Below are 17,299 nucleotides of genomic sequence, written 5' to 3' on the forward strand. Positions count from 1 at the left end.
TTAAAGTAGTTTCGGTTGGATATGTATTAAATATAAATTTTAATTTTATAATATTAATCAATTAGTTATAAATTGTACAATAAAAAATAAAAAAAGATTGATAAAATTTAAGTTAATTATTTATTTTAATAAATTTAGTTGCGAGTGTTGTATGAAATTTATTAACTAAATCTATAAGGTTGAGTGGTACAGTATTATTGATGTGCTCATATCTAACATATAAAAATGTTGGATAGTAAGTAAAATTTTGAAAGGTTGGATAATTTATTCAAAATGGTTCATAGTTTTGAAATATTTTTTATATATTTTTTACCTTGATTTTAATATTAAATTTTAATGAGCTATTAATTTCATATTTAAAATGTTTTGAAATATTCAAACTATAATTGGTAGACTTTTAATTTTAGCAATTATATATTCTAAAATTTATTCGATAATTTAATATATATTTTTTCATTATATGAAATTATTAATTGAATAAAACTGATCAATGGTTAACTCTAACTTCGTTGAAATAAATACAAAATATAAAAAAAAAATTACGCTTTTAATCCTCAAACTATAAAATTTGTAAAATTTTAGTCTTCGAACTTTCATGCATTATAATTTCTTACTTAAATTATAAGGCAAATAATACTTTAGTTCTCAAACATTAATTAACTGTAATTTCTAGTTAGAATTATAAAGCATACAATATGATATCTGTTATAAATATAATTTATTATTTTTATAATTTTTTTTATTTTTTATATACTTCTTATACTTTTATTCTTATTCTTTATTGTACAGCCTTTTTTCTTTTTATATTTTATTTTTACTTTTTAACTTTTTTTATTTTCTAACTTTATTTATTTATTTATTTTTTAGAATTGATACATTGCAATATGCGCAATGCATCTTTATTGTGACAAAAAAGAAATGCGGGCTTTACTGAGCCATGCCGGGCGGGCCGGGCCGAAATAACATGGGCCGAATCTAAGGCCGGTGTAATAATAATTAAATTTAAATAAGTATCTCCAGGTCGGTGAAGTTTTTAAGTTGTGACCACTCTCCTCGCCTCCCCTTCCCTCTCCGCCCTGATCTCCTCTCCTACGCCTCTCCCTCGGCCTCTTCCGAGCTCTCTCACTCGGTTGGGGGCCTCTTGATCTTCGTCTCCGTCGTCGTCGCCTCCGCGGAGATCCCACACCAAGATTACTCCGCAACCAACAAATCGCCTCGAGTATCCGCGATCCGAATTGAGGAGCTTCAGAGGATCCGCAGACCAGGTATTCTCGGAATCTAGGGTTTCCGCCGCTCGAGCACCTTCTCTTAACCCCTAGATCTGTAGCTGTTTAGGGTTTGATGCTCTGATCCTAATGATTTTCTTTTGCATAGCACATCTCCTGTCTGGATCTGCTTCTTTGTTGCGTGAGATCTATTCTATTTGTCTTGTCCTAGACACTACCGTGTTTTATATGTGAGTGGTCGATCTTTTACATTGGGGGAGGAGGTGGAGCATCTAATGCACTGCTATGCTGAAAATCCGGGCTGATTTTTATTGTTCTCATCGGAGTTTAGGTTTAATTTGATTACAAATCGAGGGTCAATGGATATTAGAATTAATATCTTCACTGCTTGCTGAGTTTTCAGGAGTAGTGATAAATCTAGGATGTCAAATATTTCATGAAGCTAACTGTGGTTACTGTGGATACAATTAAGTTTAAAATGTAAAGTATTTATTTTTCGCATTCATACGTATTTCATGGTATTTTGTTGGATCATGCACACTTGATATCCTTTTCATGGCTATCTTGTTGGCTGTGTAATAGAAAAAAAAGCTTATAATTGGGATGGCCGTCAGAGATGCTTAATGTTGAGAAAAGATCTAAGAAATGCTTGGTGTCTTTTTGCGGATTGATCTCTGGTTTTCTCATGGCTTTGTTCTAGAAGAATTTGGCTTATCTGTAAACATTATAGCAGTTGTTGCATCGCATTTTGGTCTCTTTGTCCTAACTTTTTAGCGTAATATTTATGGTACCATGAACCTATGTTGCCTAATTAAGCTTTTTTTTTTTTATGTGCAACTTTCATAATATTCTTCTGCTTCTTTATCTTATGTTTTCTGTTTCAAGTTGATACCATGCTGGCCAATAAACTTGTAGGTTGAAAGAACTTTAACATTTGGCCTAAGAAAATTCTGTTTATTCCTACCATCAACCTCATATGCTGATATTTGCAGTTCAACTGTATGACCTCTAAAATGGGTAAATAGATACTCTCCTAACGATCTGCAAGGATGATGTTCCTTCATGATATTGCAGGAACTTGGTCATAACAATGAATTTTCTATTACGACCTACCCAGCCTGTAGCTCCTGAATTACCCAGTTTTCCTGAAGCTGGACTTCCTAAGGACATTACACGGAGACCAACTACCACATTGGAGGGCCTTATTGCTGAAGATCCACTTCCAGGAACTGCCGCAGGCGAAGATGGTGATAACAACGGTGATGTTGGTGTGGGGACTGTAGGTTCAACTCCGAAAGACCAATTTCATGTGGGAAACCACCACACCGATGTAACAGACGATGAAGGATGGATAACAATTCCGTACAGTTTGTCCTCTCAGACTTCATATGCCCTTTTTCCCTACATAATTTTCTGCTTGCACTGATGAATGTTTTATATTGTCACTTGCTAAGTTGTGAAAGCAACTCCATGTTTTTTTGTTCATTCAAGTAAAGATTATTCTTTTTAACTTTTAAGCTAGTAACTTCTTGATAATATTCATGTACTCCATGGCTTCCTTTTTGCAGAGAAACTTCCTGAGAATTGGAGCACTGTGCCAGATATTCTGCAGTTACGGTCTTTGGACCGTTCTTTCATTTTTCCTGGTAGATCCATTTTATGTTTTCTTGTTAAACTGATTATATGCTATCCTGCGTTATAATTGTTTTTATGGTTCTGACTTATTCCCTGTCCTCAGGTGAACAGATTCATATACTTGTATGTTTATCAGCAACTAAACAGGATACAGAAACTATAACCCCATTTAGAGTTGCTGCCGTGATGTCTAGAAATGGTAAGTCTCAGCAAAACGGAAAGCAGCAAATGGAAAGCTCACCTAGTAATCCTAATTCTATCAGTGATGAAGGTGAAGTTAACGGAACATGTGAAGAAGCTGCTGATCATACTAAAGAAAGTAACGGTGAAACGTTGTCTACTGCTGTTGAGATGCCTCCTAAACAGGATATTTCTATGACCGAGTCTCTTCTTCGAATGGAAGATCATAGACAGCAAACAGAAAATATATTAGAAAGATTTAAAAATTCTAATTTCTTTGTCAGAATAGCTCAGTCAGATGAACCACTTTGGTCTAAAAGAAGCCTGGCTGATCAATCGCCATTAAATCAGGAGATTGCAGGAGGAAAATCGCGTTTGAACGATGGAGGACATGAAAAGGCTTCAAAGACTGGTCCTTTTAGTGCGGTTGTTGATAAGGGATCTTTTGATGGCATTAAATCTGGTGGAGTGGCTAGAGATACTGTCAGATGCTACTCTTTGAGCAATGGTGACATAGTGGTATGCTTTAAGCGCTTTCTGTTTTTATGCTTTATGCTAATTTGTCATAGAGAGCTTAAAAAAAATTAATGCATATATGTATACTATATGCCATCTAATTACTTTGATCTTACTGTTTGCTCTCTTTTTTCTAATAAAAGTGGATGCCTTATTTAGTGGTGTAAACTATCATTGCTTTTACAGATTCTATTACTGAATCCTTAAAAAATACCAAAATCATTCATAATTCTCCGTGTCAGTTCAGCTTGTAGGAAACATTAAAAGTTCTGCATTAATCTTCTCAAATACTCAAGTGAAAACCAATGCCACATATTTGGGATTAGGATTTAATGGTAACAATTTGTAAAATTTTTTTTATCCTTAGATGTTTATGACCCCTTAAATAGTTAAATGAGAGATGATTTAAACCATCATTTAGCTTTACGAATGCTGATCAGTCATGCCTGCTCTCTATTGGAAGGATGCAGGTAATTTTACGAGTGAATGTTGGAGTTAGTGATATAAAAGATCCTATACTTGAGGTCCTACAGTTCGAAAAATGCATAGCAAATGATTTGGTTTCTGAGAATCGGAATGGCATGCATGTTCAAAGTAATGAGGATCCATGTCGGGAGCTTCTTAATTGGTTGCTCCCTTTAGATCGTACATTACCTCCCCCTCGCCCACTATCACCTCCTCTAAGCTCAACCATATCTCACAAGCCATCATACTCTGCCTCTGGTTCACAAATCTTTTCCTTCAGTCACTTCAGAAGCTATTCCATGCCCTCACTCCCTCAAAGTGTTGTACCACCTCCTTCTACTACTTATTCTTCCAACTCAAAACCTCCTTTTGATCTTGAAGACTTTGACCGCTTTTCATCCGAGAAATCAACAAAGGGTTCTGATATGGAAAATGAGGGACTTTTGTCGTTTAGAGGCGTGCCGCTGGAGCCTGAACGCTATTCTGTACACTGTGGATTGGAAGGGATATATTTGCCAGGCAGGAGGTGGCACAGAAAGGTTGAAATTATTCAGCCATTAGAAATCCATTCTTTTGCAGCAGGGTGCACTTCAGAGGATCTTCTTTGCGTCCAAATAAAGGTGCAGCTCTTATTCTTATTTCAGGTTTATTTTGTTTAAATTCTTTGTTCATTTTATTGCCACAAAAGAAGCTAATATGGATGGTCTTTTGTTTATTCTTGCTTGGCAGAATGTGTCTCCTGCTCATATACCAGATATTGTAATATTTTTTGATGCAATTTCTATTGTATGTGAGGATGCATCAAAAGGACGTGCCCCAGTAACCCTACCAATTGCCAGTATTGAGGCTGGAAACTGTCACAGCTTACCTAGCCTTGCACTCAGGTTTGTCTTGTAGTTTTTGTGCCATCGACTAGTATAGATGATGGGTAGCCTTTATCCCTACCACTAAGTGCTTTTTATTTTTCTAAGGCTACATAACAAGTGTTTTATGATCCATTACTTGCATGTGCCGGAAAAAGGCAGTGTTAGTATTCTGTTATAACAAGTGACTAGTAATGGATATAGTTCAACTTATAGACATGCTTAGTAAGTCTACACATTTTTTATAAAAACCAAAAAGTTGGTACAGTGCTGGAAAATAAGACAATGCCTTTAAAAGACATCTCTAAGTTTGCTTTAGGTTTCTGCATCCTGAGAATATGCCCATTGGATCAATTTTTATTTAGACAGATCTGTTAAGATTTATGCCATCTATATGCGTATACACACTTTTTCAAGATAAGAACTGTTGCAGCACTTTATTTGCATGGTTTTTTTATTCATTCAGGCATTTTTTGCGTTCATGATTCCTTGTGATTTCTATCGGAAATGCTATTCAGTCATGATGAATATCAGAATGTATATTTGATATGCTACCAGAAAGAACCTTTTTTTAAAAAAACGGACGAAGTACATTAAGAAATTCATTTCAGGTTCATAAATTTTATCTCCCGTGCTTAGACAGGAAACTTAGTTACAAAAATTATAACTGAGGAATTAACACAGATAACTTTAGTCTCTGCAAGCTGTGCCACTTTTTGGGCATTCATCATCTGATTGTCTTACTCTACTGTAAAAGGAGAAAAAGATCTCACTTGTTCTCACAAGAGTTTATCTATCTACTCAGGAGGGGTGAGGAGCATTCTTTCATTCTTAAACCAGCTACTAGGATGTGTGGAGAGAATAGGAGTAATGGCGAGGCAACTCCAACTCATCCCCTTTCAAAGCTGGGTACAGCTGCATCAAATATGCATGTGGCATTAAGGGTTAGCGAACATAAGAAGGTTTCTCCAGCTGCTGATCAGTATGCAGTTCTAGTATCTTGTCGCTGCAACTATACAGGTAACACTTGAATGAAACGAAACACCAAATGCATCAAATGCTTCACAAGAAATTTTAAGAGTCTAAACCTAACAATTTTTTTTTCCCTTTTGTTAGAGTCAAAACTCTTTTTTAAACAGGCAACAAATTGGCGGCCCTGTGTTGCCAGAGACCTTATGATCTCTGTATCATCTGAACCTTACAAACAAACTGTTGGACCAACTGCTAGAGTACCTCAACTGCCTGTTCAGGTTGTAACCACTCTTTTTCTATTTTCACATTCTTATATATGTAACCCAAGATACTTTTTAACTCTTGATGTACATTAATATTTTCTGATTTTTCTGAGTCTCAGGTGCTTACACTTGAAGCTACAAATCTAACGGCCGAAGATCTTACTTTAACTGTTCTTGCTCCAGAATCATCTACTTCCTACTCTTCAGTTTTATCATTGAATTCAACTCCAACAAATCCGGTCAATTCCTATGATGGTCTCAACGAGTACATGGGAAGAACAGGCGGAGATAAACGTGCAGCAAGAATCCAAAGGTTGAGGTCTATTCCTGCAGATTCTCGAAAGGAAGTTGATGGTGGTGATAATGAATCAAGTAATGCTGAAGGCTGTACGCATCTATGGCTGCAAAGTGCAGTACCTCTTGGGTACCTCTCTCTCTCTCTCTCTCTCTCTCTCTCTCTCTCTAGAACTGTAACATGGACTGACACATCTATTGCGTGGTCAAACTAGATGTGTTCCTGCACGTTCGAGTGCAACTGTCAAGCTTGAGCTACTACCATTAACTGATGGGATCATAACGCTTGATACTCTTAAAATAGCTATCAAGGAGAAAGGTATGGTTCTTAAATTTTCACTGAATTACCTGAAGCAATAGTTATCTGGTTTACAAAGATAAAACCTTCATGTGTCATAAACTAGATGTGTTCCTGCACATTCATTCACTCCTCACATGTGCCATTGAGGTATCTAGACATAAAATTCATAGGAAACTAAACTATTATGTAATCCTTATTCCTACTGTGACTTTTTCAAAGACCCTTCTTCACAGAAGCAACATGTGAACACATTAGCTGCATTCAGCTCGAGTGTTTGAGAGTATCTGATATTCCCCGTGTACTAGATATTTTATTTTTTTTACATATATAAGCGAAAAATCTTCGATCTTTCTTATTACTGTTGGTTTCTTTCTGAATGTTAGCTTTAACTGAAGGTAGCACATGTGAATGAGCAACTTACTGAAGTGTTCAACGGAAACCTGATGACATGTGATAAAATTTTGAACCTGTATGAGACATCCTTATGAATAATAATAATAATAATAAATCATCTTTGATCATAATATAATATAAAATGGCTGAGGTATTAGGTAGCCATTCTTGAGTTGATGAGTCTGATCAAGACGCTACATTTCGTTTGGAGTTCTTCTCTTTCCACCCTTTATTTATTGCAGGCAGCTAGTATCGAATCATCTCTTTCAACACCAACATTCTTGTCAGTTCGCTTGTATTATCAAAGATTAATGGAAGATATTTCTACCTGCTACCTTTCAATCTATTTAGGTCTAACATACATACCGGAGCACTCATTGAAGATCTATGCAACTTCAGGCATTTCAACAGGGATCTTGTAGGGTAATTGCACCTTGATCTCCAGCCACGACTACAAGCTCATAACCGCTATGGTATACCGAAATGTTGTTTGTGAGTTGTTCTTTATCCTGAGCCCTGGCCTCATGCCTATGTGCATTTCGTTATTTTACGATGACATCTGTTGCCCATTTGAGGGCTGATGACATCTGTTGCCCATTTGAGGGCTGCTGTGTTGGAGAATGAGTGCATTGTTTTTTAGAGTCGATTGGTATATCCAAATTCAGTTGCATCTTGTCAATAGAAAATGTCCAACAACAAAAACTTTATCCGATTTGTCTTCCCCGTCTAGGTGGGAAAGTTGGAGTTATTTTCTGTTTTGTTGTTCAGCAAAATGTGTGAATTTCTCATTCGGCTGTATGATAATAAAGTAAAGATTCATGTCCATCGCTTATTAATCTCTTGTTAAATGTGAGATGCACCAGTTATTTCTTTTGTTAGCCAAAATAGCAATTGCCTGTGGAGTTGTGCTAGTCTTTTGTCCAATATTCATTTAGGCGGTGTCTGGTTCCATGTGGAAGAGTGCTCGAAAACAAGTTTTGAGGTGAAATGGCGAATTCACATGTAAAGCGAGACTTTATTTCTCGCAATCGGCTTGCATGTATTACTCGCTGGTTTTTGGATATTGACATGTAATTTATTGTTAGATCGCTTGTTACTGTAATCGTTTCCTGTGTTGATAGTTGTTGTCATATGCAAATAAACGTGAAGAAAATGGAAGCTGTTCTTGGTGTTTGAACAAATTATTTTTTCGGGCTTCAAATTCGGGAGATTTTCCCGAACCAAGGCTCGAGATTGCTTTGAACAAGTCGGTAACTTAGCCAAATCTAACTTTTCGAATTTGATACAAAAGAAAGCTATCACTTTGATTCCGTATGAAGTTTGTATTTATGTAGTCAAGTAAACTTGTGAATGTCAAAAGCGAAAAAAAGAAAAAAAAAAAAAATTGAAAGTTTTGTTCTTATGGTTTTAGATGTGATATAGCGTACTAAAAGATCTGTATCTTAAAAGCTATGTACTTCTCATATAAATATATATATTGAGTCGAAGATTTTAAAATATCTAGCTTAGGCCCACATGCGTAAACTTCTCGATACTTGGACTCGCCCGCCACGTGGCGGAAGACGCTTATCTGTATTTGATAGCGATGCACTATCGCGTGCGATCCCTCTTGGCGTTGGATCCTTCAGAGCGAAGTAAACCAAGCCCGGCTAGGAAACAAATTTAACCCATCTAAATTTCTATGCGGAGGATCATCCACCGTTCGCTTCCGCAACATTGCGCGCGATCAAACGCTCGGTACCACTCTCCGCATAAAAGGATCTATAGGGGCTGCGCGAGCCTTAGTTCCGTCCTCTTCCGTCGCCGTCCCCAGTGAAGCAGGTGACAACGCGGAGGAGTGGGTCGGTTTCTTTCCTCTTTCCTTTCTCTTTATTTTATTGTACACAAAGGAGAAAAAGATTAGAACCCAATAACGGTTCCGACGATTAGATTACGAGTTTGATTCGATCGATAGGGATTGGAAATCGCCATGTCGATGCTCGATTCCTTCTTCAGCAAGGGCGCGTTCAAGGGTTCTAAATGGTAAATCTTCGCTATAATGTTTCTTTGCCGAGTCCCTATTTTCTCTAATTTGATCGGGTTTTCGACTAATTGTGAGATTTTTCTTAGCAAACCTAGTGGGAATTGTTGGGGATTCGAAGTTAGATTATTAGATCTTATGAGTATTTTAGAGATTTTTCTTTCTTCTTAATTGAGAGAAGGGTTGATCTGGTGGAACCTATGCCTTTTCCTGTATTTGATCAGCAAAACGTTGTTGAAATTGACGATTCCGAGGATAAAATTGCTGCGGAATCGAAGGGAGATTCAGCTGAAGCAGATGCGCAAGGATATAGCGAAGCTTCTGGAGAGTGGGCAGGAGGCGACCGCTCGGATAAGGGTATGATGCATTTCCTCGTTAGCATTATAAAGCATAAAAAAGGAACGCTTTATATCATTTTGATGAATTTGTTTGGATTGATCATCGTCAATGGTTCATAAGATTGGACGCACGTGTACATAATATGAAACAGCTTAGATCTTTAGCAGGATTGATTTTATCTGTTATTGCTTGCAGGTGGAACATATAATCAGGGAGGAGAACATGATGGCGGCACAGGAGATTCTTGAATTGTTTTGTGAACTCATTGCTGTTCGGCTTCCCATAATTGAAACACAAAAGTAATCTAATAACAAATTTGGTTCTTCCCACTATCTTTCATGTTTTGCTAATGTCTTCTCAGTTGATTATGGTCATTTTATCATCCAAATATGTACTGTCACTATATCATAATTTTTTGCTAATTTTATCACATCGGATAATCAATAGGAAAACTTCATCTTGGTTATCCGAATATTTTGAGTATATTAACATTTTCATCAAACTGAAAGGGTGTTATTGCAACAAAGTGCTAAGGTACCATATTCTAGGATAAAATGTACATTACAAGTTTGAGGAACCCTTGTGCATTCTATCGTTAAGTCTTATATACCATATTGTAGAACGAAGAGGATAAATTTCTACCCAAGTTTTTGGATAGTAGTTTTAAGGAGCATGCGAAGCTTTAGTTATCTTATTTTACTGGAGTCGCAGATTTGTAGGAATCACTTCTACCATGGGAAACAATATCTTAGGTGTTAAAAAAATATCTTAAATCTTACCAAGTAGCCTATTTTTTTCTTTTGCTATGACTTGTGAACGAAGTATCAGATAGTCCCATTCTAATGAACCCAACAATGGCTCTTGGGACTTGTCAGTGGTCTTAGTTTTAATCTTCCTTTTGGTAAATTTGGTGTGCGAAAAATATCTAAATTGCACGAGCATTACTAATCACTGATCCCTAATTTTTCTTCTATTTGTTGAGTTCGGTAACATTCACATAATTTTTCTCCCCTGATGAACTGAAAATTTATCATTATGTCCCTAAGTTTTTGTTCGCATACTCGCTTTATTTGCATCCATCATGACGTCTTTTGGTAGGTATTATGATTTTGCCCACCTTGCATTTCATCGTCTTCATCTGGGTTTTTGTGTTAATCTTTGAAGTTCTTACTGACATCCTCCTATATACATCCATCTGCATGTTTCACCGTGTCCAAAACCAGTTTTACCGGATAATACAATCGGTTGCATGTATTCTGCCTCTGAATATTGTTATTCAGAGCTTGTTTTTGCTTATAATTTGTTTTGCAAGGTCATGAGCACATCAGTATCTCCTCTTGTTTGGTCAGACATTCAGTAGGTAGGGAATTTTGTAATTCTTTAAATCCTTTTGGTTGACCTAACATAAATTATGTTTAAATTTGTGGTCAAATACAAGTTCAGATAAGAGAGTGGCATGCTTTGAAATAGTCAGACAGCAAATAAATTTTCGTCTGCTTGCTTATAGATTTTGATCGATCCTGTTTATTTGATGCATTATTCTGATGTTCTAACCTATCAAATCATTTCAATAAATCACTTTCATAAGGCCAAATATGGATAATTTATCAAATCATTTTCTGTCTCTTTGTTCAGAGAATGCCCTCTAGACCTTAAAGAAGCAATATCCAGCATCTGTTTTGCTGCACCGAGATGTGCGGATCTTCCTGAACTTCAGCAAGTCCAGATGCTATTCGCTGCCAAATATGGCAAGGAATTTGTTACAGCTGCCACCGAACTTTTGCCAGATTGTGGAGTCAATCGCCAGGTTACAAGAACTTTCAATCATTAGTAATTTTTTAGGAGTAAAACGTATGGATGGTCCCTGCGCAATCCAAAATATTGTGTAGTGTCCCTGAAACACTTTAGTTTTGAACTTTCTCATATGTTGCTATTTCATTCGTGACCACAAAGGAAATCTAAAATTTCTCATTTAGAAGGGTCATCTTACCCCTCTTCAATGGCTTCCTTATTTTGGTGTGCTGAAGAAAATCACATATTGTCGACTATGTAGTGTCCAGGGATGGAATTCCAACATGTCAGAAAGTTCAGGAGTAAAGTGTTTAGTTAATAGTTTTGAGGATCATCCACACATTTTAAACTATTCTGATTCATTACCTCAAGTAACAGCCATATTTAATTCCTGGGAACTCCACTGTGCAGATAATTGAATTATTGTCGGTTCGTGCACCTTCTGTGGAAGCAAAATTGAAATTACTGAAGGAGATAGCCGAAGAGCACGAATTAGATTGGGACCCATCAGCCACAGAAACGGAATTTCTTAAACCCCATGAAGATCTCTTGGTAAGTTTGAAGCCATCGGGTGTCGTATATAGTTCAGATTTTTCATTTTCTGATTAAATTTGTTTCTTTTCTATAGAATGGACCGACTCAATTTACCAATGGTTCCACATTGTCGCTGCCCAAAGAGAAACATGAAGATACATTAGCTCCCAAAACTATGGATGAGTCGCATGATGAACCCGATTCAGATGTGGGCTTTGATTCGTTAGATTTGCCTGAGGTTCCAAAAGTTTTAGTCCAACCAAATTCTGACATTCAATCTGCTCAAAAAATGGCTCCGCATTTTCCTGCCTCTCCTTCAGTGGATTCTGAGCTTGGCCATGAGGTCTCTGGATCTACTCAATTTGGTGGAGATTTTGGAAATGAAAACAAACAGTTCATCCCTTTCATGTCTCCCCCATCATTTTCTTCAGCCCCTATCAAGCAAATAAATCCAGAACCATGGTCACCACCGTATTCATCTCCTTCAACAAAGCAAAGTGAGCCAGAATCTTCACCGCCATCATTTTCTTCTATATCTCAGACCCCAAAGCTAAGCGAGCCATTTGATCCAACTTCCTTGAAAGAAAAAGGGAAACAAGCTTCATCTCCTTCTCGAACTAAGAGTGGGGCCAATGTAGACTTGCAAGATGTATTGGCTGCTGCACGCACGGCTGCTGAGACCGCTGAACGAGCTGCAACAGCTGCTCGTGCTGCTGCGAATCTTGCACAGATTAGAATCTCCGATCTTGTAGCAAAGAGACACACAGGGGTTTCTGATGGTCAAGATGGTGAACTCCAGAGTGAGTATTCTCATCGAGTGGAGAAGATGGAGAAACCAGTATTTGACAAACAAGATTCATTTTCCCATGTTGAAGGTGATGCTGATTACAAACTGAAGTTGCACGACGTGCCAGAGATCACAAGCGAATCATTTAGTCCAAAGGAGCAAGTGTCTGAGTTCCATCCATCTCATGCCCCGCAACGACTGGGATCTTTGGAGGATGACCCCTATTTCTCCTACCCCAACCTCTTTACATCTCAAGGATCCAAACCTTGATTCAGTGTATTCTCACATGGGGTAGAAATCAAGGGCCCTCTCATTTATAAAGAGATTGAAGAACGCCATTTATGTTTGCATTTGCACTTGTTTCAAGCAGCCCTACCTGCGGTGTGGAGATTCACAAGTATGAGTTCTATACCTATTACGTAATCTGCTGCTGTTAAAATTATAGTTTGTGCTTGTGGATGCGTTATCTCTTATATATATTTTGTAAATTTATGACCTGATAGCTAGACCTTCTCTTTGGATGTAATGAATGCAAATAAATTACATAGAACGGTTTTGCTTTCCTCCCGTGGTTCTGCTGATGTTCCTACAATTGCGAATACTTTCCAAGCTGTAGTTCATACCTGTCTTTGGAACTACTGATATGATACGAAAATTTGAATATGACGGCCTCTTGGGCTCACATATTCCGCTCAGTGGACGATCCACAGAGTATTTTGGGTTTGCCGGAGGGATGTTAAGTTACAATATCAACAAATTCAGGAGAAATAGCCCATCAGGTTATACGAGTAAAGACGAGGAAAGGAACCGTCCTCGTTTACTTGAAATTCATAATCTAATACACGTGTTTTAACTGGTTAGTTCCCCTGGCGGACCCAGTCACAATTAACATAACATTGACCGCAAACGTTGGAATGAGAGAAACGAATACGACCGGGCAAAGTTCTAAAAGCTCTGGTACAACAAAATATTTGAAGAGCTAACCCGCAGAGAGAGTAGAAACAGCCTATCATCCTCGTGCATTATTTTTTCCAAGCTAACATTATCCCCTATCTCAGAAAGGTTAAATTACTGGAAGATGACGAAGTATATCAACTTTTTCTCAGCTGAATAACTGACTGACTGCAATTCCAGTACATGAATGCTGACCTGTTCAACACCCTGCTCGAACAACCCTTTTTTCATGCATGGATTCTCAAGTACCGTAAAAAGGATGCCTTGGACCAGTCAAATCAGTTTACTGAATTTCCCTTTGTGATCTCAGCAGCGGTTATTATCCTGGAAAACATGAATATATAAGCAGATCTTTCAATACACTGTCGGGTAAATCATGTCACACCTTCGGCTTGGTATGTGGCTGTATAAGCCCATAGGATTTGAAATCTTCCTGCTCATCCGATTAGTGAGGGAATCATTTCTGGAACAACTGGTTCTGTATGTGTTGCTACCGGCTATGCACATCTAGGAGCTTTCATCAGAAGGGCAGCCATCTGAAGTGTCATCAAGAATATCCCCGCAGCTCTCCTGATGGCTACCTGAAACAATCACTGATGGGGAAGACTTCTTGTCGACATTATTGCAGGTGTTTGAGTTGTAGTTCTTTCCCCTCCACACTACAATTTGCTCCTTGTCAAATGTCACAAGAATGCAAGGAACCAGGTCCTGTATTCATACATGCATTAAACAAAATCCATCAATTTTTTTAGTAAAAAGAAATTTTGTTCCCATTTATTACGGAAAAAAAAAAAACACTAATTCACAATCGAAAAGTATCAAGAGCACAAAAATTTATCAATTTTCGAGGATGAAAAAAAAAATTGAGTAAAGACCAATAAGCTCTTACTTCACCATATATACTTACCCTGAGCTTAACGCCGATCTTCTTATAGTCACTTATTGGCAGTCCCTTGCAGTCTATTCGGACGAGCTCATCAGTTAAAAAAGCATCCCGAACCATCGGTACCAGACTAGCATAATATCCGTTCTTGGCTGCACGATCAGATCAAACAACTAATGACTATTTATTCAATAAAGATATAGATTATATAGAAGTTGGAATTAGTTTTACCAAGCTTCGTCAAGACAGGAACAGCAAGGCCTTTCTTCCTCATTTCCTTCGTCTCCTCAATAGTTAGACCCTCAATAGTAGTTCTAATCAACCTCGGATAGATTGGGTCATGAGGTTTCCACAACATTAAAGGAATTACAGGCCTTTTCTTCGGATTGTAGTGCCTTCCTCTATACAGAATGATCTGACCGCCATGCCTGTGGATGATTAGACCGCCAGTCCTTTCCTGAAAGCATGTGTGCTGATTTCCAGTTATGAAGCACGTGACAAAAGCGTAGAAGGAGCATACAAATGCATAGCCAATAGAAAATAATATAACTAATAAAAGCATGAAGTTAAGAGGAGCAACCTAATTTAAACAACAAGCTATAATTGGTGATCTAATTTCGTTTTAAGAATCACAAGAATAATGCATCTTCTATCTCATTGAACCCAAACAACACCTTCTTTTGAAGGTAAGAAAGGCATGGATGCAGCAAGATGATCGATATGAAAATTATGAAGAAAATAGAATGCTTCAATAACATAGAGGTCAGGATAATGAACTCAGTTTTTAACAAGCAGGCAACTTTCACGACTGAGTTCCTATAACTGTGGAGCTTCCATTCATGAGGGATTAGGACAGATCTTCTTTGCGTTCTATTTGGCTCAGCAAATTAACACTATTGTACTAAGATTCACACATCCTGTTCCAGGAAAATAAACCACGCAAAAAATGACAGTAACATATACTTCATGCGATCCTTCCGTATAATAGCATGCACAGGCATATGCAAGGTGGGCTACCTCAAGCTGGGTGCAGACATTTTGCATATCAACTGTTGGCACTCCAAGACATTTTATCCTCACAACTTCAGCACTTTTCCAATTATTGTGAATGTCATTCAACATGTTGTGTGTGAGGCCATCTCTCCCTGAGAAAAGAAAAGGCAATGGCTAATTTATAAATATCTGCAATAAATTAACTGCAAAAAGCATCAACACTAAGAAAAAGTCGAAAACAAAAGATGCATAAATTGCACTTTTATATGGTTTAGGAAGAGTTAGAAGACATTCATCTGATCTACACCCAGAAGACCGATGTGGAACCCTAACATAAAATAGCACCAAAGCAAGTTTGAGAACAAATTGGCAAATGTACTGCCCTAGTTTATCTACATCTGACCTACTTTATATCAAACAAGTGCACTTCCAGGAGCCAAGCGCCAGTCCATATAGTAACCAAGCAGATTAGAATATTATGCGGCCTAATAAAGAGAAAATCCAAAGCCACTGGCTCGCTTTAATCGTTAAACAAAAATGACTTGTTCTGCAAAGTTCCCCCTTTGTGTTCCCGCTCTTCTGTAGCGGCTTTCGTGCCCCATTCTCTAGCTTGTTCATTTACTATTGGTGCATACGGATACACTATGACTACTCGCAACTTTTGAACAAGTCGCAGAAACCCAATCAGATGCTATCACCCATTACTCTATCATCAAAAGGTGCAGGTTTTTATCTCGGAAACACATGATGCCTAACCTGATCTTAATAAGAACCCAAACAACGTCAAACTTTACAACAAAATAGAACCTGAACACGTTAATTTTCCGGATGGAGCCCGACCAAGAAAATAACATTCACATATGATAATCTAATGCCCACCACATAATTAATTTTAGCGTTAATAGGCAAATTAAAACAAAGTAGAGACAAATTAAGGAGAAGAAACAAAAGAGATTACCCAGATTGACCTGGCGTTTGGTCCGATTCTTCTGGCACTTGTCGATCAGAAACTTCCTCTCGGGCGGCGACAGCGGGGCGCCGAGGATCCTCTCCCTCATCTTCCTCGCCTTCTCCGAGTCCACCGCCGCGCCCGGCTCGTCGCCATCGACGGACCGCAGCGTAGGGTCGACCGCGGGGGCGGCCACCCCGGTCCAGACCCGGTCCAAGCGGCCCGGGCCGAAGGGCGAGTACTTGGGCTCGCGGAGGCCGATGGGCTTCACGCTGGGGTCGCTCTCCGTGTAGCTGAACCGGAAATCGAAGGGGAGGTCGGAGTGGACCGGTTTCAGCCCGGTCCGGTCGAGCGAGGAGGGGGGCTTGTATGGAGGCTTCTTCTTCTTGCTCGTCGTGGAGAGGTCGGAGTCGTGGGAGCTAGGGTTAGGGTTTGGGGGGAGGAGGGAGGGAGGGGGGACGAAGCCGTAGCGAGTTCTTTTTTTTGTGTTTGGTGTTTGTTTGGCCCGCTGCTGCAGCTCGCTCCGGTGAACGGGGAAGTCGAAAGAGTAGAGAGTAGAGAGTAGAGNGTCGGAGTGGACCGGTTTCAGCCCGGTCCGGTCGAGCGAGGAGGGGGGCTTGTATGGAGGCTTCTTCTTCTTGCTCGTCGTGGAGAGGTCGGAGTCGAGGAGGCGAGGGTTTGGTTTTGGCGGGAGAGAGGTGGGACGAGCATTACGGGGATTGGGAGTTCTTTTTTTTGTGTTTGGTGTTTGTTTGGCCCGCTGCTGCAGCTCGCTCCGGTGAACGGGGAAGTCGAAAGAGTAGAGAGTAGAGAGTAGAGACTGTAGAGAGCGCCTAAAAAGTGATCGAATAGAGGTGCCGTTTTCTATTTCGGCCGCGACCCAATTCCCCGTCCGAGTCCGTTCCCCTCTTCACGAGTTCACTGCTTTGTTACAAAATGCA

At 38.8% G+C, this 17,299-nt stretch overlaps 3 protein-coding genes across 4 annotated transcripts; 2 read left to right on the forward strand and 1 right to left on the reverse strand.

The window, feature by feature from the left end:
* LOC109705460 lies at positions 1,028-7,944 on the forward strand. 2 transcript variants are annotated; one of them, XM_020226193.1, is made up of 11 exons: positions 1,028-1,265; positions 2,301-2,593; positions 2,795-2,872; positions 2,965-3,560; positions 4,028-4,642; positions 4,752-4,906; positions 5,691-5,905; positions 6,002-6,135; positions 6,240-6,544; positions 6,630-6,733; positions 7,460-7,944. In XM_020226193.1, the coding sequence occupies exons 2-11, from the start codon at positions 2,317-2,319 to the stop codon at positions 7,528-7,530; spliced, it is 2,550 nt and encodes an 849-aa protein (XP_020081782.1). In that variant the 5' UTR covers positions 1,028-1,265; positions 2,301-2,316; the 3' UTR covers positions 7,531-7,944. The 2 variants fall into 2 exon arrangements, with proteins under 2 accessions (XP_020081782.1, XP_020081790.1); XM_020226201.1 differs by lacking the exon at positions 1,028-1,265 and having other exon boundaries at positions 2,455-2,588.
* LOC109705475 (IST1-like protein) lies at positions 8,885-13,144 on the forward strand. The gene is made up of 6 exons (XM_020226209.1): positions 8,885-9,130; positions 9,353-9,485; positions 9,663-9,766; positions 11,103-11,274; positions 11,670-11,810; positions 11,887-13,144. The coding sequence occupies exons 1-6, from the start codon at positions 9,078-9,080 to the stop codon at positions 12,847-12,849; spliced, it is 1,566 nt and encodes a 521-aa protein (XP_020081798.1). The 5' UTR covers positions 8,885-9,077; the 3' UTR covers positions 12,850-13,144.
* LOC109705484 (CRS2-associated factor 1, mitochondrial) lies at positions 13,667-17,290 on the reverse strand (the record flags this gene model as incomplete). Its single annotated transcript, XM_020226221.1, is given in 6 exon segments — positions 13,667-14,241; positions 14,441-14,568; positions 14,648-14,873; positions 15,434-15,561; positions 16,368-16,830; positions 17,023-17,290. Coding segments are annotated over 6 exon segments (1,193 nt in total), but the record flags the coding sequence as incomplete, so codon positions are not given.

The sequence above is a fragment of the Ananas comosus genome, linkage group 2 (assembly GCF_001540865.1).
Source record: "Ananas comosus cultivar F153 linkage group 2, ASM154086v1, whole genome shotgun sequence".
NCBI classification, from domain to species: domain Eukaryota; kingdom Viridiplantae; phylum Streptophyta; class Magnoliopsida; order Poales; family Bromeliaceae; genus Ananas; species Ananas comosus.

Excerpts from the sequence above, each read along its gene's own strand:
- LOC109705475 (XM_020226209.1), top strand. The coding sequence starts at position 9,078 with ATGTCGATGCTCGATTCCTTCTTCAGCAAGGGCGCGTTCAAGGGTTCT. Across the intron at positions 11,275-11,669 it reads ATTGTGGAGTCAATCGCCAG|ATAATTGAATTATTGTCGGT; the intron begins GTTACAAGAACT and ends TCCACTGTGCAG. Across the intron at positions 11,811-11,886 it reads AACCCCATGAAGATCTCTTG|AATGGACCGACTCAATTTAC; the intron begins GTAAGTTTGAAG and ends TCTTTTCTATAG.
- LOC109705460 (XM_020226193.1), top strand. The coding sequence starts at position 2,317 with ATGAATTTTCTATTACGACCTACCCAGCCTGTAGCTCCTGAATTACCC. Across the intron at positions 2,873-2,964 it reads CCGTTCTTTCATTTTTCCTG|GTGAACAGATTCATATACTT; the intron begins GTAGATCCATTT and ends CCCTGTCCTCAG. Across the intron at positions 4,643-4,751 it reads TTCTTTGCGTCCAAATAAAG|AATGTGTCTCCTGCTCATAT; the intron begins GTGCAGCTCTTA and ends CTTGCTTGGCAG.